The sequence below is a fragment of the Salvelinus alpinus genome, chromosome 39, assembly GCF_045679555.1.
Source record: "Salvelinus alpinus chromosome 39, SLU_Salpinus.1, whole genome shotgun sequence".
Lineage (NCBI taxonomy): Eukaryota > Metazoa > Chordata > Actinopteri > Salmoniformes > Salmonidae > Salvelinus > Salvelinus alpinus.
The window spans coordinates 8,540,153-8,562,838 of NC_092124.1; the positions used below are offsets into that span (position 1 = coordinate 8,540,153).

Here is a 22,686-nt window from a genome sequence, read left to right on the forward strand (position 1 = left end):
CCTTTGAACTATGACGCCAATCATCCATGTAAACGGAAGTAAACGACCAAAAACTATTTTCACGTTAGCGTTTTTATATAGACGTTTATTAACACCATGGAACTAAGATTATGACTAATTTAACTGCACAGCATCACATATTTATCCCACGTAGTATTTAATTCGCGTTGGATACCGGTCTTGGTTGATATATGTTATCTAGGTAATGCTAGTTAGCTGCTAACGTTAGCTACAATGGCTAACTGTATGGTTTTTCACACTCAAATAGCCTCCATTATGGAGGTGCTAGCGAATGCAGCCGTGGCAGAGATCTGTAAACTCGTAGACGACGATTATGCAGTGTTTCGATTGGAAATCACTCAAAGCCAGAAAGAAAACAGGGGATTGCGGAGGAAACTACAACTACTGGAACTGAAGGTGGCACGAGAGCGCGTCGTTGCCAGTCGTCCCAGTAGTGTCAAGATCCTCGACCGATACAGAGGAATGGCAAGAGGTACATTTTGCAGTAGGCCGAGGTGCGCGGCCCGCCGCGGTTCATAGATAGCTCAGTGCCTGTCGCCCCATTCCCCTCTGCACATGTGTGACTATAGACCACTTATGGTCTTGGTCAGTTTTTGGATAGTATGCAATAATTTCCCCTGATTACTTTGCCATCTTGCACAAAGACACAATATCATATTCTAACCAGATTCATGTTTAATGCATTTCCTATGATTTACTAATTTAATACAATGAGGCATGATATATAATTAATATATGAAGTTATGCGAAGTGTTACTTTACATCCTTGCCAATTCTAGACGTGTCAATAGTGTACAATATATAGTTGAGCATTGACGGTCCCTAACCTAAACACCTCTTTCCCCCCCATTAACTCTCGCAGGTGAAGGACATCTCACTGGAGGCCACAAGAGCTTTGTGAAGCCAGCAGGACCCAATACATGGGGAGATGACCAACCAATCACTGTTGATGAGGAGAGTGGAATCACAACCCAGCACGTTATCGTGATAGAGGTTAGTATAATAGTATTTAGATCAAAATTACATCAAATGTACATCCAATGTAGCCTCTTTATTTCAGAATGGCTCCCCTCAGCTATTCATGAACATCTTTATTTATAAGCCATGGGAGCTTGTGAGACTTCCTGACAACATTGTTATCCAATTAAACTCAGGTACCAGTAATAACCTCTTCCCTTCTTGTGTCAGTCTACAGATGCAGAGGCTGCAGGTCCTGGGGTTAAGCAGGAGAGGTCTGAAGGAGAGGATGACCTACGGCACAGCAGAGACATCCAGACTGGAGAGGCGGCTGTAGCCACGGAGGACACCACCACTGCCCCAGCGCAGCCCAGGACCCGGTGCAGTATCACGGAGGTCAGTGGAACGCTGAACGCCATCCTCAAGTCACAGACAGACACCAAGACATTAACTGTAACACACAGACTCTTACACACAGGATCTGACCACAGATCAGACCCAGAGAGGCTGGGCCTGGGGAGACTGGGCTATCCTCCTGCTCCCGGCTCAGAGTACTTACCAGTATTTCACCAGAGCCAGAGGACGGTTAATTTTTGTGTGGATGGTGATGGTGACACGTTAGACACTGGAGGTGATGATCCATCTTGTTCTTACACTACAGAGATGGACCCTGGCAACATGCCCTTGGGTTTAGACACACAGACTGATCTGTCTAGAGGGGACTGGAACCGGTACAGTAGTAGTGTATACTCTGAAGGGTGCCTAGATGAGAAAGGGGAGGTTATAATGATAGATGAGATGACTGTGAAAGTGGAGGGTGACGCTCCTCCCACATGGAATGCAGATAGTCACCTAGGAGACAGACAGTCACAGGGCACAGATTTCTTAGATTACAGGGGAAGCTTAGAGACAAATCCAAATGTCACTACCCTCTCCCCTTTATACACGCTCAGGGATCGCGACCCAGTATCCACGTCGATGGGGACTTCCGATTCACATGGCCGCGTCCTTTTCGATCAGGTATTGAACTCAAACGACATGGCTAGAGCCCAGGCTCAGAGAGGGGGAGCCACATCAGGCAGTAGTAAAGAGAAACAGTTCCTCTGCATGTTCTGTAACAAAGGCTTCAGCTGCCCCAAAAATGTGGAGATTCACCAGAGGGTTCACACAGGGGTGAAACCCTTTAGCTGTACCCAGTGTCATATGTGCTTTGGACCAGGCTGGCGACCTGAAAAAGCACCAGAGGGTCCACACAGGGGAGAAACCCTACAGCTGTACACAGTGTGAGAAGAGGTTCTCCCGCCAGGACCACCTGAAGATGCACCTGAAGGTCCACACAGGAGAGAGGCCGTTCGCCTGTACGCACTGCGGAAAAAGGTTCTCTGAGAGGAGATACCTCAGGACACACCAGCAGAAAAACCATTACACTCTATAACAGGGGTGTCAAAGTCAAATGGACGGAGGGCCAAATAAAAAATTTAGCTACAAGCCGAGGGCCGGACTGTTCGAATGTTCATTGAAAAATTTTTAAATGACGCATATAGTCTAGTGAACCTAATTGAACCTACTGAAAACCTAACAAATATATTCCAATATGATCAGATAAATAAAGCAATATTTTCTTATGGCTCTGTCAGTAATCTTTAATTTTCAACAGACACAAAAGACAAATTTCCTTTATATAAAAATCCCCATAACATGAACATTAAATGAAAGAAACCGGTATTCAAGGCACCTTTCCCTGGCTTAGCCATCGCACCTCTGTGTGATAAGGCAAATCACCATGCTCCGTTTCTAACTCCGTCAGAAATGCCTTGAACTGGCGGTGATTCAAACCTTTGGCTCTGATAAAGTTAACTGTGCGCGTGATGATGCTCATTACATGCTCCATTTTCAAGGCTTTACCGCACAACGCTTCCTGGTGTATGATACAATGATAAGCTGTCAGCTCACCTGTCGCGTTTTCCTCTTGCATCTTTTCCCGTATCTTCGCCACCAGTCCGCTCCTGTGTCCACACATCGCAGGTGCTCCGTCGGTTGTCAAACCCACGAGTTTTTCCCAAGGCAGCTCCATCTCATTTACACAGCAGCCTACTGCTCGGTGCGTCACCGTTGCATTGTGGGAAATGTAGTATTGGTGCGTGTAAAAGATCTGCGGGCTGCCGGCTTGCTGCGGTCTGCGGGCCGGTTCTAATAATAAATCAAGATCATCCCAGGGGCCGTAAAAAACCTTCTCGCGGGCCGGATGTGGCCCGCGGGCCTTGACTCTGACATATATGCTCTATAACATAGAAAGTAACCATTCCACTCGACAGCTTAGATCTAACCCTGAGACAAAGATTCATTTTTATTGTCAGTAGAGAAGATCCACAGATGCATTTGGAGTAACGAGAGTAACAAATTTCAGTGTTGAATATTCGTGGGTAGAAATTGTATCCAGACATTGTGTGATTTATAAGGCATATATAAGCCTAAAAAGTCTGTTACATATTGTGTTTGTACTGTGTAGGATATATTATGTTTTCATATGGTTTATTTAACACTTGTTTATGTTTAATAAACATAAAATGGGACTTTTCATTCCAAGACTGTAATTAAGAAGGTTTCAATCCAACCTTTTTATGTGAGAAAAGTACATGTCGGATAAAAAATGTAATGACAGGCCTGATGGAAACAGAAATATTTTCGGTAAACTTTCCAAATGTCGACAAAACAGTACGCTAGACAAGATGGGATCTTTTTGTGACTGATTAAAGTCAATTATGCGAGAATTTCGGCAGAAACACTTATGTTGTGTGGTCCTCCCGCTACGACTTGTCAGAAACAGTTTATTAGGCAAAATATGAAATAGATAATGAATGGATTTCACAGGGTGGTGAAAGTGCACGGTGATGAGCTATATGGTGCTTTCCGATAAATATTGAGGGTCTTATTCTGGTGACATGATGATCGATGTTTGGTTGCCATTTGACAAATACAATTAATATCGCTCTTTTGTGCGTAATAATAATCTCATCATGTAGGCTATACGTGCGATCTGGCCAACAGTGTGCAGATAGCACTGCCAATACCAGAGTGGGAACACTCCCTACATTCTTTTTTGAGAAAAACATCAATAGAGTTAAAAATGTGATGGAAACCCATTTAACTTGTATTTTTTATTCGGTACATGGAATTTAACTTTAAAAGGTATTTTTATGTGCGCTACATCATCACACACAGCCTTTCATCCGCAACAAGTCAATTTGATGGAAACGCATCTCTGGTGGGAAAATGCGCATTTTGTTTTTAGAATATTCGCATAAAAATGTGTCGCCAATTGGATAGAAACATGGCTACGGAGACACTCTTTAATATCTGATCTCACCCTATTCTGCATACATCCGACGAGGCTTTATAACCAATTTACACTTACTAAATATACCTACACATACCCACACACTAACAAACACCTACTGTACACGTCAACATATTTTAGTCAGGTCTGATGACTGATGACTTTTGACTCATAGCTGACTTGTTTTTACCCACATCATATTAATGTCCACCATGATGGGCTTAAGAACAATGAAGTCATTCTCTAACTACAGTATAGGACTCAAACGTAGTGATGATGGGTAAACACGATGTTGAAAGTGTGTTTATTATCTGTGTGTACGTACCTGAGGGAGTGTATGTCTGTGTAATCTGTATCATCTCTCTCTTCCAGGAGGAGGAGGGTCCAGAGGTGCTGCTGGGGAAGGAGGAGGGTTGTGAGAAGGGTCTGGGGAACCCTGAGAGGACCATGGTCATGGAGGACAACCAGACTACACCACCTCCTGAACCCACAGAGGAAACAGCTGAGCAACACAGGACCACACACAGTCTCACTGAGGTGACCCCACTGTGAACTACTCTCTGAATGGTATTAGGTCAGGGCCTGTATCCACAAAGCCCCTCAGAATAGGAGTGCTGATCTAAGATCAGTTTTGCCTTTTTTAGATCATAATGAATAAGACTATATAGACAGGCCTGATACTAGATCAGCTATATAGACAGGCCTGATACTAGATCAGCAATCTTACTATTTTACGCTTTGTGGATACGGGCCCAGGTCTTGACCATGCATTTGAATTATAAAACTATTAAAGAGTGACAAGTGATCAAATTAACTAACATGTTTGCATAGCAATCCCTCATTTCCCAATCAGAAGATGCTCCATAGCAGGGTGCTCATATCAGATTTATTGATCCAACATCCTCTCACTCTGTATCTCTTACAGTCAGTAGACATGGAGGATGGGAAGCCTGATCTGTTGCTGGTGAAAGATGAGACGTTAGAAGACGAACCAGAGAGCATTGATCTGTTGAGTGGAGTAAAGATGGGGGAGCAAGGTATGGGATACATACATGGTTCTTTCTATAAATAATGGGGCCAATGTGTGACATTAGGATCAACATTTCTAAATGGTTTGAAGCAAAATCAAAATGATTTTCATGCAGTTCCACATACCTATACTTAGAGGAATATATGCAAATTGTCCCTTAACGCCACCTATACAACAACATAGGCCCAAGACTATACATCCTTTAAGAAGGGTTCATACAGACATTGGCAAGTCAAATTGAAGGACTTTCAGGGATATTTTCAAGCACCCCATTACCACTTTAAGAATAATGGATTTTTAGGCCTTGTCAATGCATTGATATACAAATTATTATTACCTTGTGATGCAGCCACACATAATAAAGCCATGAATAACGGTAGCATTAATCTCACCATTTCTATCTCACCATTGCTGTTTTTATAATGAGAAAGTGACCAAAAACCAGGTTCCTTTTGTACTGGAAGGATTTGTATGGAAAGACAAGTTGAAGCCAGAATTAGATGTTGTCATCCTCTTAATAACCACACGTGGTTTTACCAAAACAGAGTAGCGCAACACCCTTCAATTGAAGCAACGGGAAACAAACGAAAGTGGCCACTCACAAAAACGGATCAAAAAATTAATCGGATAATTATAAGGGAGCAGGAGAACTTATACATTGGTTATAATAATTACAAGGACATTAGTGCCAAGATGTAGCACCAAATTCAGGAAATGTCTGATTTTCAAGGTAGGCCAATTCCAATACATTTCTGAGCTTCAAGTTCAACTAGGCTAATCTTCAAGCCTGTTATATTGTTTAAAACTGCAGCAGTAACATGGACACTAAAATGTATTTTTCATTAACAGATCATATTGGGATGAAGCCCACTGAGCTGTGAAATTTGTTGTCATTATATCCAGAATAATTCATAGGAATAGCATTGGGTGTTCCGCAATAGTCTATCCTTCACAATTGCGCACAGTAGACTCGGGTGTCGAATCCGAGGCATGAAAACATGAACTCATTACCTTGATGGTTTCTCTGTTAAAATCTAACTTGACCTTGCTGTAAATAAAGCAGAAAACAACTTATGACCAACATCAATTTGGTAAGGATATTGGATCCAGCTTGGATCCAGGCACAACTGTCTTCACCGGCGTATTGAATGAGACATTCTTCGCAAACACCTTTTTTCCAGCACTTGTTTTGTTGCATCGCATGTGCTATTACAACAGCTGTTTCTCACTTGACTGTCATTCAGAAAACTTTCCCCTGGATCAGATGATGATGTGTGAAAATATCAGTGTAATTAAACAACTCGACACCAAAGGCACATCCAACAAGTATTATATAATTATTGCAGAACCACGTTAATGACAGTATCGACTTAGGTTTTAAGTATCAAGGTAAGGGGACTCATTCTGTTGGAAGCATTCGATTTTGCAATAGCATACATTTTTGGGGGATTTATGTGCCCATGAAAACGGGTTTCACCCCGTAACATACACTGAGTGTACAAAACATTAGGAACACCTTCCAAATATTGAGTTGCACCCCCTTTTGCCTCAATTCGGGAGGACATGGACTCTACAAGGTGTTGAAATCGTTCCACAGGGATGCTGGCCCATGTTGACTCCAATGCTTCCCACAGTTGTGTCAAGTTGGCTGGATGTCCTTTGGGTCGTGGATCATTGTTTATACACACGGGAAACTTGCAGTTCTTGACACACTCAATCCGGTGCGCCTGGCTAGGGCTGTTACGGTGACCGTATTACCGAGTCATGACCACAGTCAAATTCCATGTGACGGTACCTAGGCTTCTCCAAAACTGCGCTCTGTCGCTGATGGTCATTAGTAGCATACCAAACTTGCTAACTGCCAGTCGCTAATGGTCTGGTACTCAGCGCTCTATGGTCACTCTATTCCAAGGGGTTTCCAACACTGTTCCTGGAGAGCTACCGTCCTGTAGGTTTTTTCTCCAACCCCAGTTAACTAACCTGGTTCAGATTATCAACCAGCTAATTATTAGAATCAGTTGTGGTAGATTAGGGTTGGAGTGAAAATCTACAGGACAGTAGCTCTCCAGGAACAGGGTTAGAGTGAAAATCTACAGGACAGTAGCTCTCCAAGAACAGGGTTGGAGTGCCCTGCTCTAATCACTCTGACATCAATGCAATCAAAAATCAAGAGTTTTGATGGCCTCTATTAAAAAGAGGATCCCATCAGCTTTCTATAGCCTAGGCCTACCATTATTTATTTGTCAACTTTCATAATATTAAGCACATTACTTTGCTTTACAACGGGAGTAGCCTACCTGGCTGGCATGAAAATGAACCACAGGAAAAGCGTCTTCCATTTGCTATTTAAGTGCATAAGATGACATGTATTTTTTTCCCCCTTGTTCCAACAGGTGCATGATAATGGCCCATTCTAAATCAAAACTAATTTCACACATATATATTATTTAGTATATGTAAAGACGAGAATGAATTGAGAATAGTCTGATGGGTTACAATATTATAACTTGTCAATGATATATTATCACTTGTGAATGAGGGTCAATGTGTGCAGTCTCATAGTCACACACATCATGTAGCCTAGCCCATAGCCTAGGCCATGCTTTGATAAGGTAAACTGGCCAAATAACTCCAAATGTAGCCTATACACCTAGGGACCCTGGAACACGGTTGGAGAGCACATAGCCTACAGAGCCTAGTGACGGATGTGTTTTTATAAGCCCAGTCAAAATCAAATCAAATAAATTTTTGTCACATGTGCCGAATACAACAGGTAGACCTTACCGTGAACTGCTTTCTTGCAAGCCCATAACCAACAATGCCGTTTTAAGAAAATAGAGTTAACATAGGTGTTATTTTGTCCAGGTGGGAAAGGGCAGTGTGGAGTGCGATTGCGTCATCTGTGGATCTGTTGGGGCAGTATGCGAATTGGAATGGGTCTAGGGTTTCCGTGATGATTGTGTTCATGTGAGCCATGACCAGCCTTTCAAAACACTTCATGGCTACCAACGTGAGTGCTATGGGTCGGTAGTCAATTAGGCAGGTTACCTTCGCTTTCTTGGGCACAGGGACTATGGTGGTCTACTTGAAACATGTAGGTATTACAGACTTGATCAGGGAGAGGTTGAAAATGTCAGTGAAGACAGTTGGTCCGCGCATGCTCTGAGTACACGTCCTGGTAATCCGTCTGGCCCCGTTGCCTTGTGAATGTTGACCTGTTTAAAGGTCTTGCTCACATCGGCTGCAGAGAGAGCGTGATCACACAGTCGTCTGGAACAGCTGGTGCTCTCATGCATGCTTCAGTGTTGCTAGCCTTGAAGCAAGCATAAAAGGCATTAAGCCCGTCTGGTAGGCTTACGTCACTGGGCAGCTCGAGGCTGGGTTTCCCTTTTGTAGTCCGTAATAGTTTTCAAGCTCTGCCACATCCGACGAGCGTCGGAGCCGGTGTAGTAGGATTCAATCTTAGTCCTGTAATGACGCTTTGCCTGTTTGATGGTTCGTCTGAGGGCATAGCAGGATTTCTTATAAGCATCCGGATTAGTGTTCCGCTCCTTGAAAGCGGCAGCTCTACCCTTTAGCTCAGTGCGAATGTTGCCTGTAATCCATGGTTTCTGGTTGGGATATGTACTGTATGTACAGTCACTGTGGGGATGACGTCGTCAATGCACTTCTTGATGAAGCCAGTGACTGAGGTGATATACTCCTCAATGCCATTGGATGAATCCCGGAACATATTCCAGTCTGTGCTAGCAAAACAGTCCTGTAGCATCCGCGTCACCTGACCACTTCCGTATTGAGTGAGTCACTGGTACTTCCTGCTTTAGTTTTTTCTTGTAAGCAGGAATTAGGAGGATATAATTATGGTCAAGTTTGCCAAATGGAGGGCAAGAGAGAGCTTTGTATGCATCTCTGTGTGTGGAGTAAAGGTGGTCTACAGTTTTTTTCCCCCTCTGGTTGCACATGCTGGTAGAAATGAGGTAAAACCGATTTCAGTTTAACTGCATCAAAGTCCCCGGGCACTGCGAGTGCCATTTCTGGATGAGCATTTTCTTGTTTGCTTATGGCATACAGCTCGTTGAGTGCGGTCTTCATGCCAAAATCGGTTTGTGGTTGGAAAATAGACGTCTACAGAAAATATAGATAGTGTGGTCTACAGCTTATCATGAGGTACTCTACCTCAGGTGAGCAATATCTGGAGACTTCCTTAATATTAGACATCACGCACCAGCTGTTATTGACAAATAGACACACACCAAAACCCTTCGTCTTACTGGATGTAGCTGTTCTGTCCTGCCGATGCACGGAAAACCCAGCCAACTGTATATTATACCTGTCGTCATTCAGCCATGACTCTGTGAAACATAAGATATTCGTTTTTAATGTCCCGTTGATAGGATAGTCTCAAACGGAGCTCATCCAGTTTATTCTCCAGTGATTGCACGTTGGCCAATAGAATGGATGTTAGAGGCAGGTTACCTACTCGCCGATGAATTCTCACAAGGCATCCGGATCTGCGGACCCCTGTATCTGCGGACCCCTGTATCTTCGTCTTTTATTCATGCGAATGATGGGATTTGGGCCTGGTCCGGGAGGTCCATTCATTGTAATCGCATGTGAAAACAGAGTTTTGACTGGCAACTATTTAAAAGAGGATCCCAGCTTTCCTGTGCTGCTATATTTATTGCTAAAATCTTCAAATGAAGCACATTAATCAGCTTTACAACCGGTGTAGCCTACCTAGCATACAAAGGCGGTGAGTGAGTGTCAAGTTTGGGAAAGCAAATTTTCACCATAAAAATGCAATCCATGCATCATCACATTTGCAGACTTATGTGAGAGAGCCTACTATTCGTTATGTGATGAGTAGATTGGATAGTCATAATTTAGGCTAACAATATAACTCAATCACTGTTCTCAAGAAAGAACGCTCAATGCATGGCTGAGCGGATAGAGTAGGACTAGACTATAGGCTATATCAGAAACGTTTCTTTCTTTGGGAAAAATATGGCCTTTTTTATTTTAAAAAAGTCATGCAATTCTACTACACTTTATATGACTGGTGACATTAACATCTTTTTATTACGACAAATTACAGGGTAGCCTATTCTGCCGATACTGATGAACAGATCAAAAACAAAGAATTGTCCATATAATAGGCCTAAGAGAAGGGGAGACGCAAAGGAGGAAATTATTGTCCAAAAACAAACTTAAGTAGCACTGACCCAACAATGATAAATAGTGAATATGCGCAGTGCGCACTCACCGGGGATATTGCCGGTTATATCAGTTGGTGCCAATAAGATATACTGGCTATACTGTTCGTTCAATGAAATTGAGAATTTTGATAATTTAAAGACAGATTAGTCTTTTCATTGTCTTCTCTTTACAGCAATAACAATTTGCTTTCTAAACGATGTTTTCCCGCGATTGTATTTTGAAATATTGAGATATGCCTGGCTTGGCCTCTACTTTTCACAGACTCAACAATATATGTAAAGACCAGATTAAATTAAGAATAGTCTGATGGGTGAGAATATTATCAAGTGCTTGTCAAATAGTGAATGAGAGATGATGAAGTGTACAGCCTGCGCAAGAAACGGAGCAGAGCTCATGCCTTTAATGCGACTTTTTTCAAATCGTCATTAGTCACATCATGCGCTAGAATGTATACAATATGTTAACGTATAGCCTAATTTTTGTATCACAACTGAAGTTGCATAAATGTCTCTAAATTAAGCAGATAGGAGGACCAGTTTCTTTGTTAACCACTCAACACAGAAGCCGCATGTGCGCACTCCCTCGGGAATCGTTTGGAGAAAATATCCTTTTTATTATTTGTTCAATTGTATTCTTCATACTATTAAATGATATGAAATAATGCCATGGAATTCAAAGCAAATCTTGTCTGCTAAATTAACTAGTGTAGCCCACAGCCATATGGCATAGACCTAACAAATAGACAACTCAGAATATGCTATTCTGTTCTTCTGAAATAGGCTAAATTTTCTACATATCATGTTTATTTAGACCCGTCTAAAATAAATAATGGATTTATTGTGGTGTAGGCTATATTAAATGGATCAGTGGATGCCAGGAAATGCTAAAGGTGTTTATGTTAATTAACTGTCAATTACCGTGAGACCTGCAGTTATTTGCATGACAATCGCAGGCTGACACAATTTCATGACCGCCACAGCCCTACGCCTGGCACCTACTACTATACCCGGTTCAAAGGCACTTAAATCTTTTGACTTGCCCATTCACCATCTGAATTGCACACATACACAATCCATGTCCCAATTGTCTCGTGGTTTAAAAATCCTTGTTTAACTTGTTTCCTCTCTTTCATCTACACTGATTGAAGTGGATTTAGCAAGTGACATCAATAAGGGATCATAGCTCTTTCACCTGGATTCACCTGGTCAGTCTGTCATGGAAAGAGCAATGTTCCTAACCCTATACTCAGTGTAAGGAGGCACAAAATGTTATGTAGTTACACTGCATTTAAAAAAAACTGTCCGACAGCTAGATCAAGGTAGATCTTACAGGGTTCAAGTTTAAAGTATAATTGAACTGATTAATGCTTAATATATGATACAACAACTTACACAGCCATAAATGCAAGAACAGAAAAGTAATCCATTAAGACACTCACCATGAGAATGGTTAAACAGGTTTTAAATGAACTTGTGAATTATATTGAATATAGAGCTATGTTCCCCCCTTATCTTAATGTAATGACATTTAAAAAATGGTCTGATTATTATCAGTGACTTATCAACAGCTGTAACAAGTAGTTAATAGAAATACCCACATATAGCCTACAAACAGTATTAGATCTTCAATGGGAATAGTGGCTATTGGTTTTTCTTTAATGAAATCAATTTAACTTATGTTTACATACAAAAACACATTGTAATTGACAAAAAAAAATTCCATATGTAGAGTTCTCTCTGCCGTGTTTGTAAAGTCTATTTTCTAAACTCTTCCTGTAGGTGGTTGGCTGGAGGCTAACAGAGGAGACTGGGTGGCGATTTTGGAATCCCAGACCCAGACTGGTGCAGCCAAGGGCCCAGTGAACAACATCACAGAGCAGGCCTGGACCAGAGGTGACATAGTGGAGGTCAGGGGATGGGACAGCATCCTCAACTCTGGGCTGGGGAACAACACTGTTAACCACAACCAGAAACAGACAGTCGAACCCAAAACAACATCTGAACATAATCTCCATGACAACAGACTGGCTGAGACCAGGGCGAGGCGTAGATTTGGTCTGCGGGGACAGGAAAGTGAACATATGCGGCGGGAGAGTACAGACTTGGCTTACGATGCTCCGTCCTGCTCCTATAATTGTGATTCAGAGACATTGGTGGCGCCTCAGGTTAACCCCCTAACAGGTGCTTCCTTCAGTCTGCCTTCTATAGGATCTATCAACTGTAATATGGACCCTGCGATGACACTCCCTGGCCTTCGTTCTCCTCACACTCACCTTATGTTAAACCAGACCTCAGACAGTGCCAGTGCCTCATCACTAAATAGCTACACAAGCCCATTGACAAATGACAGTAGTGGAGACAGAATCAGTAAAGGTGGTGGCGTCAAAGAGAAGCGCTTCCCGTGTTCGTTTTGTGGGAAAGCCTTCAGTTTTCCCCAACAGGTGGAGATTCACCAGAGGGTGCACACGGGGGAGAAACAATTCAGCTGCCACCTGTGCCGGGCCAGTTTCTCTCACTCCTTCAGCCTGAAGAGGCACCTGAGAGTCCACACAGGGGTGAAACCCTTCAGCTGTACCCAGTGTCACATGCGCTTCGCCCAGGCTGGTCACCTGAAGAGGCACCAGAGGGTCCACACAGGGGAGAAACCCTACAGCTGCCCCCAGTGTGAGAAGAGGTTCTCCCGCCAGGACCAGCTGAAGATGCACCTGAAGGTCCACACGGGAGAGAGGCCATTCGCCAGTACGCACTGCGGGAAGAGGTTATCAGAGAGGAGCAACCTCAGGATGCACCAGCAGAAAAAACATTCCACTCTAACATAAAAAGTAACCATTCCCCTGGATAGCTTCTGACATTTAGATCAAGCCCAGCATTAAAGACAAATATACATTTTCATTGTTGTCAGCAGAAAAGACCCACAGATTTCAGTGTTGAATATTCCTGGGTAGAATATTTCATCCAGACATTGTGTGACATATATGACTTAAGTCTAAAAAGTATGTTATATATTGAGAGTTTAGGACTATAAGGTTCTATCTGCAAAAAGATGGTTCTGAGATAATTGGCTTTACATTTCTGAACCCTCATTGGTTTGAATGGTGTCATCTATTTTTATCTTGTATTCTTTTTAACTAAACAACATGAATTGGGTTATTAAGAGTACTAAATAGGTAGAGAACATTGAACAGAACAATGCTATATCAATAACACAATTTTTAAGAAACATTCAGATCGAACCAAAGCTCGCGATTTTGTTTGTATCAGGGGCAAATCTGGTGCTTTTAGATAGAATGCAAGCTATATTAGATCAAATCCAGACAGGAACTTTTTTTACGGCAGGTGACCCACATTACAATTTCGATAAGATTGACAGACATAGTAATAAAAAAGGCAAATTTAGGGAGCCTCCAAAGAGGCTGGAATATCAAATCAAATCAAATGTTATTTGTCACATGCAGATGTTAATGCGAGTGTAGCGAAATGCTTGTGCTTCTAGTTCCGACAATGCAGTAATAACCAACGAGTAATCTAACCTAACAATTTCACAACAGCTACCTTATACACACAAGTGTAAAGGGATGAAGAATATGTACATAAAAATATATGAATTAGTGATGGTACAGAACGGCATAGGCAAGATGCAGTAGATGGTATCGAGTACAGTATATACATATGAGATGAGTAATGTAGGGTATGTAAACATTATATTAAGTGGCATTGTTTAAAGTGGCTAGTGATTACATTTTTTACATGTATAGCAGCAGCCACTCAATGTTAGTGGTGGCTGTTTAACAGTTTGATGGCCTTGAGATAGAAGCTGTCTCTTAGTCACTGCTTTGATGCACCTGTACTGACCTCGCCTTCTGGATGATAGCGGGGTGAACAGGCAGTGGCTCGGGTGGTTGGAATATGTCATCGCTACAAATAATTTACAGGACACCTAGAGATTACTATTCCCAACTAAGACTTACTTTTTTTTTCTCAAAGTAAGAAAAGCTATTCAAGAATTTACCATTTTTATTCCCAAAAATGCACGATATAGTGATATCGGATCGTTGTCCGGTATCATGCCTAATTACACCAACAGAAAATACACTTAGCGACAGAATCTGTAGAATGAACAGAGTGCATCTTCTGGACCCGGAATGTATTAAATACCTAAATGAAACCATTACAAATTTAGAAATAGCAGACAAAGAAAAGCCAACCCCCAATATAATTTGGGATGCCTTTAAGGCATACATTAGGGGAATGATAATCTCATACTCGGCAAAAATGAAATCTGATTTTGTGATTTTTTTTTTTTCTCATTTAATTTCTATCTTAGAAAAAGCTCATAGAAGTCTTTACAAGGAACACAAGAAAGACATTTCTGAACTTAATTAGGAATACGATCTTTTACTTTTGAAGAGAGCTAACAACTACAGGTTAAACTCAAATAAAGCATACTACTTAGTTACCAAATTTATTTGCCATTATCTGGCAGCTCTCACAAAACACTACATTCATGTGGTAATTAGAAACTGTGATTAATGACAATTTTTAAATCTTCTATGAAAATGTATATAAATCAGAATTAAACAACAGTTGGACGGATCCTATAGCTTTAGACTCAAGAACCCTGAAGCAATTATCAGCAGTCAAAACAATCACTAAAAACAGAGATCACCCAAAAATAAATATTGGATACTATTAAAACATTAGCATGGAGAAAAGCTCAATTTTAGGGCAAAATACACCTATTTACACAAATGACAACACTCGTCACTCAGTACGTCTTAGTTCCATGTATCAAACTGTTATTTCAGTTATATTAAAACCAGGAAAATCTGGAGAGTCCCCTGCTGATTATAGACCCAAAAGTTCAATAAATTGTGACAATACAATAATAGCAAATGCTTATAAGCATTAGCATGGCAAAAGTCTTACCAGACTTGATACATCAAACAAACAGGGTTTATTGAAAATAGACAAACAAATACAAGGACATGTTTAATACAATACGCAAAAAAACTAGATAAAGATTTATCAATAATGGCTGTTGATGCCGAAAAGGCTTTCGACCGTCTTAAATGGCATATTCTATTCAAAACTTTGGAAGCTTTCAATTTTCCAGCTGAAATAATACATTTAAATAAAAAATTATACATTACCTGATGAAATTGCTTTAAAAAGGGCACAATACAGGGATGTCCTCTCTCCCCCATCCTGTTGACGGAATTAAAAAGAAACTTAAGTTACATATCACAATAATGTTTGGGATATCAGAGAAACCTTGAGGGAATCTTATTTGAGTCAGAAAAGGGTGTTCATATGATAAGATAAGATATACAAAACCTTGCAGAGAGCATATCCACCTGAAAATCTCTTAGAAACAAATATAAACTATTGAAACCAAGACTTAAAAAGAACTGATGTTGGCACAAGATGGAGGGAATGTTGGTGCATAACTAATGAAATTACAGTTAACAAATGTACACTTAATCCAGAATAAACGAATCGATAAAATGTATTATGCAAGAGACAAAATTCACAAATGACTCTAATCCATGCTTTCTGGACATGCTATGACATCCAAAAGTTATGGGCTGAGTTAGAAATTGTGTTACCTGTGCTAACATAATTGCAAAAGGATTTTCTAATGATAATTTCAATTATGCTAACATAATTGCAAAAGGGTTTTCTAATGATCAATTAGCCTTTTTAAAATGATAAACTTGGATTAGCTAACAACGTGCCATTGGAACACAGGAGTGATGGTTGCTAATAATGGGCCTCTGTACGCTAAATCTGGAGAGTCCCCTGCTGATTATAGACCCAAATATTCCATAAAAAATCTGCCGTTTCAAGCTACAATAGTTATTCACAACATTAACAATGCATTTATGATCAATCTGATGTTATTTTAATGGACAAAAATGAGCTTTTCTTTCAATAACAAGGACATTTCTAAGTGACCCCAAACTTTTGAACGGTAGTGTATATTATGGGGTATTGTGTGTAGATCAGTGACAAAAATCTGTAAATTTAGTCAATTTTAAATTCGTGTTGTAACACAACAACATTTGGAAAAAGTCAATGGGTGTAGTTGAATACTTTCTGAAGGCACTGTAGGTTTGATTGATTTCAAATTCATGAATGAAGAAAAAATAATAGCCAGGTGCATCACTATTCCCATTGAAGATCTATTACTGTATGTAGGCTATATGTATTTCTCCCTTACCTTGCTCCCCCATCTTTAGTACACTCAGCAGATCAACGCTCTCTGGTCCGTCTTCTATTGCCTCCTCTTGGACTAGCAGCAGATCAGACGTCCCATCCTCCATGTCTACTGACAGTAAGAGATACAGAGTGAGAGGATGTTGGATTAAGAAATCTGATATGAGCACCCTGCTATGGAGCATCTTCTGATTTTTTTATTTTACCGTTATTTTACCAGGTAAGTTGACTGAGAACACGTTCTCATTTGCAGCAACGACCTGGGGAATAGTTACAGGGGAGAGGAGGGGGATGAATGAGCCAATTGTAAACTGGGGATTATTAGGTGACCGTGATGGTTGAGGGCCAGATTGGGAATTTAGCCAGGACACCGGGGTTAACACCCCTACTCTTACGATAAGTGCCATGGGATCTTTAATGACCTCAGAGTCAGGACACCCGTTTAACGTCCCATCCGAAAGACAGCACCCTACACAGAGCAGTGTCCCCAATCACTGCCCTGGGGCATTGGGATCTTTGTTTAGACCAGAGGAAAGAGTGCCTCCTACTGGCCCTCCAACACCACTTCCAGCAGCACCTGGTCTCCCATCCAGGGACTGACCAGGACCAACCCTGCTTAGCTTCAGAAGCAAGCCAGCAGTGGTATGCAGGGTGGTATGCCCTCATTGGGCAATGAGGGATTGCTATGAGTACTATGCAAACATGTTAGTTGATTTGATTACTTGACACTCTTTAACGGTGTGATAATTAGGGCTGTGGTGGTGACTAAATTTCGTCAGCCGGTGATTATCAAGCACATAACTGTCTGTCTCACGGTAATTAACATAAACACATTTAGCATCTCCTGGCTTCCACACAAAGCCTACAAGCCACTGATGCAGACCTTTGGAACATCTACATTTTAAAAAGTCTAATAAATCCATGTAATATAGCCTACACCGTCACAATAAATCCATTATTTATTATAGACAGGTCTAAAGAAACATGATATGAAGGAAATGTAGTCTATTTCAAAGAACAGAATAGCATGTCCTTATGTTAGGTCCTGAAATAGAAAGGATATTTTCTCCAAACAATTTGCACTGTTCTGTGTTGAGCGGTTAACAAAGAAATAGTTCCTCTATGCTTAATTTACCGTTATTAGTGTAACTTTAGTTGTCCTACAAACGTTGGGCTATATATTTAGATTTAAGGCTGCATGATGTGACTTTAATGATGATTTTTTAAAAGTTGCTTGAAAGGCACGAGCTCTGCTTTGTTCTTTGCACAGGCTGTACACACTATATCAGTCACTCATTCACAATTTGACAAGCACTTGATAATGCCTAGAAAAATCCTTGCCTTTTGTGGCCAGTGGCCGTTGTGCCCTTCTCCCTGAGTGCTGCGTGCTCCATCAGGTGATAGGGTCTTTCTCACAGGCTACAAGTGAAGACCGACACATCGGGGACGCAACTGGGCGCATCCTAATTCAATTCCGAGGTGCATATTGAAGATGTTGGAAGAACTGTCCACATTTACTTTTTGTCAGCCAACAAGATGAGTAGGCCTAACGAACAGCAAAAGCACTAGCCTTTGTCAATCTACTATCCTCCATAGTACAAAAGTCGACCTATTTTATTCCGTGCGAGAAATAAATATTCCAAACATAGTCTGGGACAGTTGTGGGATGCGATAGATCCCAAATTAATACAACCACTAGCATCAAAAAATTTTTTTTACACAATGTGGCTGACGCAACAGATCAGAACGTTTAGCTTAAAATGTTGATACACTATTAGGTTATTTATTCACATTATAAGCGCTGCAATGCGCACATGGTATTAGGCTATAAGCACGAATGTTCCATTAGCGGAAAACACCATTATCAAAAGTGAACGCAAATGCAATTATGCATGTAGTGCTATTATTATAAAGGTGCATTTTTATGGTGAAAATTATCATCTCCAAACTTGAAACTCTCGCATTGCTTATGTATGCAAATTAGGCTCTACACCCCTTGTAAAGCAGATTAATGTGCTTAATTTTAAGAAGTTATTTGGCCACTTTAGTTGTGATACAAACCGTATTAGAACATATAGACTTATGGCCTAGGCTACATGAGGTGTGCGACAATGATTCGAAAAAGTCGCAAAAAAAGGCATTGTTTCTTATTCTGGGCATCATTCACAAGTGATAGGCTAATATTGTCACTCATCAGACTATTCTTAATTTAATCTTGTCTTTACATATACTAAATAATATATGGGTGAAATCCGTTTTGATTCAGAATGGACATTATCATGCACCTGTATCAAAACAGGGGCACCGGGGAAAAATACATGTCATCTATGCACTTAAATAGCAAATGGAGGACGCTTTTTCACGTGGTTTATTTTCATGCCAGCCATGTAGGCTATACTCCTGTTGTAAATATAAGCAATGTGCTTAATATTAGGAGAGTTGAGAAATAAATATAGCAGCCTATTGAAAGCTGATGGGATCCTCCTCTTTTTATTAGCGGCCATCACTGTGTTTTCTCCCGCAATTGCATAGCCTATAGAAATGTTGTGCAACATGAGCTCATGGGCTCTCATGTAGTGTTTGATTAGAGTTTTGAATACATTTGCATTGATGTCAGAGTGATTAGAGGGACAATAGACTGCTGAGTACCAGGCAGTTAGCAAGTTTGGTAGGCTACTATTGACCAGCATCAGAGCTGGGAGAAGCCTAATTACCGTGACTAAACGGTCATGTGGAATTTGACCGCCTTCATGACCGCCGGTGTGGTGGTAATACGGTCACCGCAACAGCCCTAGTGATAATTGAAAGGAATAGTCCCACACTTAAGACAAAATGAACCAAGACCTGGGCCCGTATCCACAAAGAGTCTCAGGTTCCCACCTGTCTATATAGTCTTATTAATTATGATCTAAAAGACTAAACTGATCCTAGATCAGCACTCCTACTCTGAGAGGCTTTGTGGATACAGGCCCTGACCTAATTCCATTTTACATTTACTGTACTTTTCTCAGCATTTTGCCATTGAGGTACTGAAGCAAGCACACTTGTCGTTTTTTGTTGTTTGTAACAGCCCCGCGTCCCCACCATCACACAATTACTGTTGTTTACGCAATCCAAAAATGTTCCATTATAAATTGCAATCTGGGTCAGGTGGGCATCATTTGACAGCTTATTATATTGTAAACATGAGCTAATACAGTGGTAGGCTTTCAAAAGGTACTTCAGACAAACAGACTGTAATTTTGGTGCACATAGAATGGAGTCATGAGTGTATTCAAGTGCGGCTAATGTTCTTCACAGTACGACAAACAGGCTCATTGTGTTCAGGACAACCCAGGGTTTAAAGCATGTCATCCTTGTAACTGTGGATCAAACATAGCGATCATAAACGTTGATACTGTAAATGACATGTTTTCAAAAATGGAAATGTGAAGTGCACATTTGGACTCACAGGTGTGTGGTTTGCTAATATGACATCAGTGGTTGTTATAATCCTCAACGTCTCATCTTTCAGAACGCATTGACTCAATTCCCAGCATTCCCCTCACTCAGATAACAACAAATGTGCTAAAGTAACCCAATTAGCGGGAGGGATGGGGGCATCTTGTCTTGCACGGTGCTTAAATTTATAACGGCTGTCAGTCAAAACCCATACAGTGATGGGAACCGGAGAACCTGAGCCCTGACGTCATGTATAGCATGTTACTGTATAGCCACCGCGTTCTAACTTAGGCGCGTATCAATGAAAAAAAACATCTGCCATTTTCAATCAGTATATGGGATGACTGGCTGTGAGTGGAAAGGGCTACACCTATCATCATTAAACCCACCATGGTGGACATAAATATGATTGTGTGGGTAAATATGAGTCAGCTATGATAGGTCAAAAGTCATCCGACAAACCTGAGTAAACAATGTACAGCAAGTGTGGTGTATTGGTTATAGAACGCTGTCGGGTGTGTATGCAGAATAGGGTGAGATCAGTGATGTATACTAAAGAGAGTCTCAATGAAAGTCTTACAATGAAAAGTCCCATTTCGTGTTTTTAAACAAGAACTACCATATGAAAACCACACACCTCAACTAAAAATCTGCATGAACTTGATAAACGGCATTATTTCTCATTAAAAGTGTTGTGAAAAAAATTCAGTAGTTGAATGGATGTAATGAAATAGGCATTTGTGAACATCATATAGCCTACACAGTACAAACACAATATGTAACAGACATTTTACCTTAAATATGCCATATACATCACACAATGCCTGGATCAACACTGAAATCAGTTACTCTCGTTATTCCAAATGCATCTGTAGATCTTTTATGTTGACAACAATGAAAATGCACAATTGTCTTTAATGCAAGGTTTGATCTAAATGTCAGAAGACCTTTCTCCCCTGTGTGGTGCCACTTCAGGGTGCCAGCCTGGGCGAAGCGCATGTGACACTGGGTACAGCTGTAGGGTTTCTCCCCTGTGTGGACCCTCTGGTGGATTGCCACCTTCTGGGGGCAGCTGAAGCCTTTGTTACAGAACATGCAGAGGAACCGTTTCTCTTTACTATTGCCTGATGTGGCTCCCCCTCCCTGAGCCTGGGCTCTAGCCCTGTTGTTTGAGTTCAATACCTGATCGAAAAGGACGCGACCATGTGAATTGGAAGGTGCCATCGACGTGGACACTGGGTCGCGATCCCTGAGACCGTCCTCTTTCTTATCTAGGCGCCCTTCAGAGTATCCACTACTACTGTACTGGTTCCAGTCCCCTAACATTGGATTAGTCTGTATCTACGCCCACAGGCACGTCACCAGGTATCATCTCTGTAGCATATGAACAGGACGATCTTTAACGCGTCACCTGAGTCAAGATGGGACAGAACCGTCCTCGGGCTCAGGTTACCGTAAAGTAAATACTCAGCCCAGTCGCTCCAGCACAATTAAAGTCTCTGTCTGTCTCTGACTTGAGGGTGGCATTCGGCGTTCCACTGACCTCCATCATGCTGCGTCGGGTCCTGGGCTGCGCTGGAGTGGTGGTGTTGTCCTCCGTGGCTGTAGGGGGCACTCCAGCCCCTCCAGTCTGGATGTCTCTGCTGTGCCGTGGGTCCTACTCTCCTTCAGACCTCTCCTGCTTGACCCCAGGACCTGCAGCCTCTGCATCTGCAGACTGACACAAGAAGAGAGGAGGTTATTATCAGTGCATGAGTTGAACTGGATAACAATGTCTCACAAGCTCCCCTATGGCAGATACATGAAGATGTAAGCAAGTGAATAGCTGAGGGTAGCCTTTCTGAAATAAACTGGACATTTTTATTTTTTATTTATTTATTTATTTAACCTTTATTTAACCAGGTAGGCAAATTGAGAACACGTTCTCATTTACAATTGCGACCTGGCCAAGATAAAGCAAAGCAGTTCGACACATACAACAACACATAGTTACACATGGAGTAAAACAAACATATAGTCAATAATACAGATGAAAAAAAATAAGTCTATATACAATGTGAGCAAGTGAGGTGAGATAAGGGAGGTGAAGGCAAACAAATATATGTATAAATAAATAAAAATATAAAAAGGCTATGGAGGCGAAGTGAGTACAACACAGCAAGTAAAATAAAAACTAAAAAACACTGGAATGGTTGGTTTGCAGTGGAAGAAAGTGCAAAGTAGAGACAGAAATAATGGGGTGCAAAGGAGCAAAATAAATTAATAAATAAATACAGTAGGTAAAGAGGTAGTTGTTTGGGCTAAATTGTAGATGGGTTATGTACAGGTGCAGTAATCTATGAGCTGCTCTGACAGCTGGTGCTTAAAGCTAGTGAGGGAGATAGGTGTTTCCAGTTTCAGAGATTTTTGTAGTTCGTTCCAGTCATTGGCAGCAGAGAACTGGAAGGAGAGGCGTCCAAAGGAAGAAT

General features: G+C 41.3%; 2 protein-coding genes and 1 long non-coding RNA gene across 5 annotated transcripts in view; 2 read left to right on the forward strand and 1 right to left on the reverse strand.

Annotated features, from left to right (window-relative positions):
* Positions 1–13,470, forward strand: LOC139566760 (uncharacterized). The gene is made up of 6 exons (XM_071388052.1): positions 1–493; positions 884–1,014; positions 1,210–1,374; positions 4,688–4,852; positions 5,241–5,352; positions 12,341–13,470. The coding sequence occupies exons 1-6, from the start codon at positions 235–237 to the stop codon at positions 13,378–13,380; spliced, it is 1,872 nt and encodes a 623-aa protein (XP_071244153.1). The 5' UTR covers positions 1–234; the 3' UTR covers positions 13,381–13,470.
* LOC139566744 (uncharacterized) overlaps positions 1–22,686 on the forward strand; it is a 324,355-nt gene that overhangs the window by 50,861 nt on the left and 250,808 nt on the right. The window lies entirely within an intron of this gene.
* LOC139566809 (uncharacterized) overlaps positions 11,896–22,686 on the reverse strand; it is a 19,411-nt gene continuing 8,620 nt past the window's right edge. The window contains exons 3-6 of one of the 3 annotated variants that reach the window (XR_011673150.1): positions 21,762–21,935; positions 16,782–16,886; positions 15,712–15,766; positions 11,896–13,307 (exon numbers count right to left, since the gene is read on the reverse strand). This is a non-coding gene — a long non-coding RNA (uncharacterized lncRNA). Of the gene's footprint in view, positions 15,767–16,781; positions 16,890–21,761; positions 21,936–22,686 lie in introns of all 3 variants that reach the window. The other 2 variants (XR_011673151.1, XR_011673149.1) reach the window with 2 other exon arrangements.

Bases quoted from the DNA above. Each gene is read 5' to 3' on its own strand.
- LOC139566760 (XM_071388052.1), top strand. From the start codon at position 235: ATGGCTAACTGTATGGTTTTTCACACTCAAATAGCCTCCATTATGGAG. The intron at 494-883 runs GTACATTTTGCA...TAACTCTCGCAG, and splicing joins ATACAGAGGAATGGCAAGAG to GTGAAGGACATCTCACTGGA. The intron at 5,353-12,340 runs GTATGGGATACA...CTCTTCCTGTAG, and splicing joins AGTAAAGATGGGGGAGCAAG to GTGGTTGGCTGGAGGCTAAC.